Genomic DNA, 6310 nt, shown 5'->3' on the forward strand with positions numbered 1-6310 from the left:
TACTTAAATGTCAAATTATGGCTTAAGTCTCTCCCTCATTCATGTAATCTCAGTGTAATCAGAACCCTCACTGCAGGTTACGGCTCATGCGAGCAAGCAAATAATGGGTCTCTGACCTCGGTTTTCATCCTGTGTGAAGGCGTAGTACTGAGTTTTCTTTGTCTTTTGAGGCATCAAACAGGATAAGAGAAACCATGTCCTTATTCTTGCTCACAGAACAGAGTTTATGAATGTCGCTGATCTGACAGCTGAGGGAGAGTGGGCATTTCTATGATTAAACGTAGCTCAAAAGATTTTGATGACGATTTAGCCAAGTTTGGGGGGAGGAACCTTACACTGGAGCATTTCTGCCAGGATTCCCAGTTCTACCCACTATTGGTGTAACACCCTGTCTCCCTATGGTGGCAGAAGTGTAGTGATGAGTGATGGGAGATGCCAGCTTGACCTGCTTTTAGACATTTGCCTTGAAGGCCTCGTTGACCTCAATTTTAAGTTGTTCTCTTTTGTCATAGTTCTTGGAAAGCTCAGTTTTTTGGTCTGGGAACCCCCTGTCTGCATTCGGGAACATGCCCAAGCGCCTCAGTTATGTCCAGCCTGTGGATTTTATGTCCATGGTCCCAAACTGCCAACTCTGAGTCCTTAACCTCCTCTTTATCAGGTTTTTCCTAGCTAGTGTAGGCAAGCTCCGAGCCCCTGCTATAAAGAAACACAAACTGATAATTCAGTGAATTGCCCGGGAACATGTAAGAGTTGGTAGTAGCTCCTTTGCTCTAGACCCCTAATGTCCTGAAACCCAGTCCAGTGGCCCTGCATTAGTGTCAGCACTGCCTCCGACAAGTTAGGGTTAGGGTTGGGATTGCCTCAGACAAGTTCCTGGAGTTCAGACTCCTCCCTTGACCCTGCTCTCAAGGACCTCATAAAACCAGAATACCTGGCTGACTAGTAAGTGATCACTTCCTAAGCACAAGGGAGATAACTTTAGCCCTTTATCGAAGGGCTTAAAGTCCCCAAGTTTCCTTAATTTTCACTTTTTTAGGTATTCTATCAGGTACTGCCACATTTCAAAAGAGCAGGCTTATGGGGTTATTTCTGGATTCCTGAAGGTTCTCGATCATACAGATGTTTTATTCTGCAAGATGAGAACTCAGAGCTCCGTACTGCCCTCACTGCCCCACCGCTTCAGTTTAATTAGGTCACCGTGTTTAGTTGAGAAGACTTTTACTACAGGCATGTAAGTATATACTATGATTGCTTTTCCTCACATTTCTCTCTGCTCTGTTTTCCTTATAGCGGTCATTAATTCTTGCCAGTTCCCCCCAACACACTCTTTTCCTCTGCTCAGATACCAGGTAACCCAGCCTTTCACACCCCTTCCCTCCCAGCGCCATTCCAAGAAGTACCTTGGAGCCCTCTTCCTGCTCTAGTTCAGCCTAGTTTCAGCCTAGAGGACACTTCATTCTCCTCTATCTCGTGATTGGCTGGGTTTAAAATTTTTAGGTTAGAAAGACCTCTGCATTTCGAAAGCATTTCTTCATGGCCTTCTAGATTCCAGTGTTGTTGATGAGAAGCATAATGCTGTTGCAAATGCATGGTGCCACATCCTTTGTTTTTACCTTTGCCTCCTCTGTGGCTCTTAAGATCTTTTACCTGCAGTGTTCAGAGATCTCACAATGAGGTACCTTTTGGGGGTTTCTTAACATTCATTGTGTTGAACACTCAGTAGGGCCTTGATTGTAGAAACATCTTTAAGTTTTCCTAAATTTTATAGCATCTCTTTGAGAAATTGCCTCTTCATTGTCTTTGGCTTTGTTTCTAAAGCTCATATTTGAACTCTTCCATGCTCCGTTACCTCCTCTTAAAAAAAAAAAATCCTTCTCTTGACTCATGACTGAAGGAAGTATCTTTTCTCTGAGAATGCTAGTTAAGGATATTTTTTTTAAAAAGCAAACATTTTTTTCTGCTTTCTGTTTTCTTCAGATTCCAAACTAAAAAATGTTCGGAAGTGCTGTGTTTGTGAGTCCCAAACCTACTCACAAAGCGGGTGGAGGAGAGACGCTCGATGTCGCACCTCTAAACCATTTCTCTATGGTCTTTCATTTGCTCTGTTTCTCCAGAGAAAAACCGGGGTTGGGGGAAGGGGGTCGTAAGGGCGGTGGGACAGGAGTGCCAGCATTCTGGAAGGCGCAGGGAAGGGGCGGACAGCGTTTTGCAGTGCAGTATGAAATTTTCTTTTCATGGTGTGTCTGGAACCCCTCTGCTTCCCTTCCACCATCACAAACTCGAGGCTTCTGCCTGGGGAACGATGGGTAACCGTCCCAGCTTCACAGGACTTGCTTTAAAAACTTGTAAGCAGTAAGTACGGCCCAGGTTCAATCCTGCCTCACTGCTCCCCTCCTTGCCTTCCTCGGTAGTTCCAGAGCCTTTCTGAGGTTCTGCCTTGTGAACCACTTGAGGCAGTTTTCTCTCAGCTAACTACCCCATCCGCAGAGGCTTCCTGGGCTCAAATAACCTCTCTCTGGCCGTCTTAATGCTAAAATATATCTTTTAGGCTAAATTAATATGTGAACAAACACTTAGAACAATATCTGCCACATAGTAAGCCCTGAGGAAGTGTTATCATTGTTCTTTGTCTTCCAGAAATGTGTTGACAATCTTTTTAGTCTTTGGAGTTTATTCCTTCTTCATTGCTTCACTGTCATTTCAGTTGGGTTTAGGAAAGGAGCATACATAGGATTAACTTAAAGTGCTCTTTAATCTTTAAAATCAGCCTCTGGACATTACTAAGCTAATAGCAATTTTCCAGCCCTTCAGAAGCCACCGGTCATGTGTCCTTTTAAGAAACGCAGCAGATCCCTAATAGCACACTTTCTGTGGAGAGCTCAGGATGGTGCAGGTGTAAAGTGCTTTGGCTCCGAGTTAGAAATCGCATCTCCAGCACCTACCAGCTGTGTAACCTTTGACAAGCCTCTCCAGCCTGTTTTCTCTTCTGTTAAAATAAGCCACATTTTTTTTCTAAGACAACAACCATTGTCTAGCGCTTGTAGGCCTTTGAACTTGACAACAAAATGGTGCACTCGGCCTGATTGGGGGGAGTTAGGCGCCGCCAGGACGTTTGCTTCATCAAAAACCACCGCCTCCCGCCAGAGAGAAGTCTAACCTTGACTAGCGAGACTGCCGGCACCCGGGGGACGGAGCAGCCGGCGCCGCAGTCGGGGAGAGGCGTGGCCCCACGAGCTCCGCCCCCGCCTCTTTCCCGGGGGCGGGCGGCCCCACGTCCCCAGGCCCGCCCCTCGGCGGGAGTGGGCGACGTCGCTGCCCTCAGCAAACATGGCCGCCGCGCTGGCGTCAGCCCTGCTCAGGAGGCCGCGCTGCCGTCTGGGACTCGCGGGCCCGGCGTCACCCGGCGCGGGGCCACGTGACGCGATAGGCGCCCGAGGTGGCGGGGCTTGCGCAGGCGGAGCAGCCGCGGAGGCCTGAGTGGGGTGGGGGCTGCTGGGCGAGGTTTCCTGGCGGGTCCGAGCCTCGCCCGCACGTGCCTGCCTGCTCGCGCTCGCGGTCCTGGGCGCTGCCGGTGAGGAGCCGGGGAAGGGGCGAGGGGATGGGAGGGGCGCGCCCCTTCCGCGGCCGAGGCGGGGCTGGGCCCGGCCGGCCTGGCGGGGAGGGCGGTGGACGCGGGGCGCTGGCGCCGGCCGCGGGGGCTGTTGGAGCCCGAGCCGGACCTGCGGGGCCAGCGGTGCAGGTGAAGCTGGAAGGCTGGATGCCCTCCCGAAGGCCCAGGCCCGTCCGCCCGGGCCGCCACGGGCTGCACCCGTGGAGTTTATCTTCCAGGCTTTTTCCGTTCACGTGGGACCAGGAGCCAAGTTGGTGGGCTCCTAAAACCTTTAAACATCCGCTGGGTTGTTGTCAAATTCGGGGACCAGGCACTCTTGATTCCTTGGCATGTGTACCGTGTGCCCCTGGGAAATCCCGAGGCAGCTGGTTGAAGGAGACCCATTCGTGAAAGGCTTAGCGTGGTCAATGGAGAGACTCTTGTTCTGGACAATTCGTTAACCAGCTAGTCTGTGTGGATAGTTTTATTTCAGTCTTTTTATCTTGACCTTCTCTACAACCAAACGGTAAGGCTTGCTGATGAGGGAATTCCTTAACGCAGCAGGTTGCCAGCCTCCTGCGTTTTATCCTAACCCGGGCATGTTGAGGACGCCGTGACCTTCAGGCTGAAGAAATGAGGGCCTAAAGCGTGTGGATCCAGCATAGGTAAGGAGGAGTTCACAAGCACAGCTGTTGTCTTTCCTTAGCAATTTGGAAGGGAGTCGCTCCGGAATCACACATGCGGACGCCCTGGCCTCCATCATCTCTGTTAGATTGAAGTCTCAGAATCCTGCGTGAAGCCTTGATTGCCATTGATTTGTTTCTTTTCTTCTCATAGGAAAGGAATAATGCTGTCAGCATGTCTGCACATTCCATGCTCTGTGAACGAATCGCTATAGCCAAGGAGCTGATCAAGAGAGCAGAGTCACTTTCTAGATCACGAAAAGGTGGCATAGAAGGTGGTGCAAAGCTGTGCAGCAAATTGAAGGCAGAATTAAAATTCTTACAGAAAGTAGAAGCTGGGAAGGTAGCTATTAAAGAGTCCCACTTACAGAGCACTAACCTAACCCATCTGAGAGCCATCGTGGAATCAGCAGAAAACCTGGAAGAGGTGGTCAGTGTCCTTCATGTCTTTGGTTACACAGACGCCTTGGGAGAAAAGCAGACCCTTGTGGTAGACGTGGTTGCAAATGGCGGTCACACTTGGGTGAAAGCCATTGGCCGGAAGGCCGAAGCGCTGCATAACATTTGGCTGGGCAGGGGTCAGTATGGGGACAAAAGCATCATTGAGCAGGCTGAAGACTTCCTGCAGGCCAGTCACCAGCAGCCAGTGCAGTACAGCAACCCTCACATCATCTTTGCGTTTTACAACAGCGTCTCCAGCCCCATGGCAGAGAAGCTGAGAGAAATGGGCATATCTGTAAGAGGAGACATAGTGGCGGTGAACTCCCTGTTAGATCACCCCGAAGAGCTCCAGCTGAGTGAGAGGGAATCGGATGACGAGGGCCCTGAACTTCTGCAGGTGACCAGAGTAGACCGAGAAAACATCCTGGCTCGTGTGGCCTTTCCGACGGAGATCAAGGTGGACGTGTGCAAAAGAGTGAATTTGGACATCACCACTCTAATCACGTATGTGTCTGCCCTCAGCTATGGAGGCTGCCACTTCGTCTTCAAAGAAAAAGTGCTCACAGAACAAGCGGAGCAAGAGAGGAAAGAGCAGGTTCTGCCGCAGCTGGAGGCATTCATGAAGGACAAGGAGCTGTTTGCTTGCGAATCTGCCGTCAAGGATTTTCAGTCCATTCTAGATACCTTAGGAGGACCAGGGGAGAGAGAGAGGGCCGCACTGCTAATTAAGCGAATCAATGTGGTCCCAGACCAGCCTTCTGAGCGTGCCTTGAGACTAGTGGCCAGTTCAAAAATCAACAGCCGCTCATTAACGATTTTTGGGACGGGAGACACCCTAAAAGCCATCACAATGACTGCCAATAGTGGTTTTGTTAGAGCTGCCAACAACCAGGGTGTTAAATTTAGTGTGTTTATCCATCAGCCCAGAGCACTTACTGAGAGCAAAGAGGCCCTAGCTACCCCCTTACCCAAAGACTGCACCACTGACAGCAAACACTAATGACATCCTTTAAATATTGTCATGGAAATAAGTTATTTATACCAAAGGCTGGGTCTTGCCATCTTCACTGGAGACAAAAAGAGGTCCATAGTAAAAATAATCCTCAGGACCCTTAAACCAGTAAAGTCGATTGTGTGTCTCATCTATAAAGTTTATAACCTAAAGTAGAAAAAGCACAAGAGGCAGCCTTATTTATCAAACTGGCTACATTATAATTAGAACAGAACTATGTAAGGCTTTTAGCTGTATCACAATACCAATATCTCACAATCCAGTAGGGCTACAATTTCCCTAATGGTAATTGCATTTCTTGGACTGTGGCTACGTTGCATCTTGCATTAAATACCTGGAGAAAACTCTGAAGCTTGTTTTTCATTGTATTGATTTATCAACTGATACGGGTTGAGGCTGGGAGGTAATAGTTTATAATTAAGTTTAGATTTCAAAATGATGACCGTTACTAATGAAAAGAAACTTTCTTGATTGCTCCCTGTCAGGTGCAAGTCTGGTGGGTATGTTTACAAAAAGTACATTAATACAGAAGGAAATAAAGTGAATTCTGATCCCAGGAGTCCCATGAACCTCTTGATACACCAT

At 48.9% G+C, this 6310-nt stretch overlaps 1 protein-coding gene across 2 annotated transcripts; it reads left to right on the forward strand.

Moving 5' to 3' along the window:
• The first annotated feature begins 3406 nt into the window (after window positions 1-3406).
• On the forward strand, window positions 3407-6076 carry C16H7orf25 (chromosome 16 C7orf25 homolog). Of its 2 annotated transcripts, XM_047763560.1 has the most exons (3): window positions 3407-3571; window positions 4151-4254; window positions 4427-6076. In XM_047763560.1, exon 3 carries the CDS (start codon window positions 4448-4450, stop codon window positions 5711-5713), a length of 1266 nt encoding a protein of 421 aa, XP_047619516.1. In that variant the 5' UTR covers window positions 3407-3571; window positions 4151-4254; window positions 4427-4447; the 3' UTR covers window positions 5714-6076. The 2 variants fall into 2 exon arrangements, with proteins under 2 accessions (XP_047619516.1, XP_047619515.1); XM_047763559.1 differs by lacking the exon at window positions 4151-4254.
• Window positions 6077-6310: the final 234 nt, after the last annotated feature.

This window comes from Phacochoerus africanus, chromosome 16 (assembly GCF_016906955.1).
Source record: "Phacochoerus africanus isolate WHEZ1 chromosome 16, ROS_Pafr_v1, whole genome shotgun sequence".
NCBI lineage: Eukaryota > Metazoa > Chordata > Mammalia > Artiodactyla > Suidae > Phacochoerus > Phacochoerus africanus.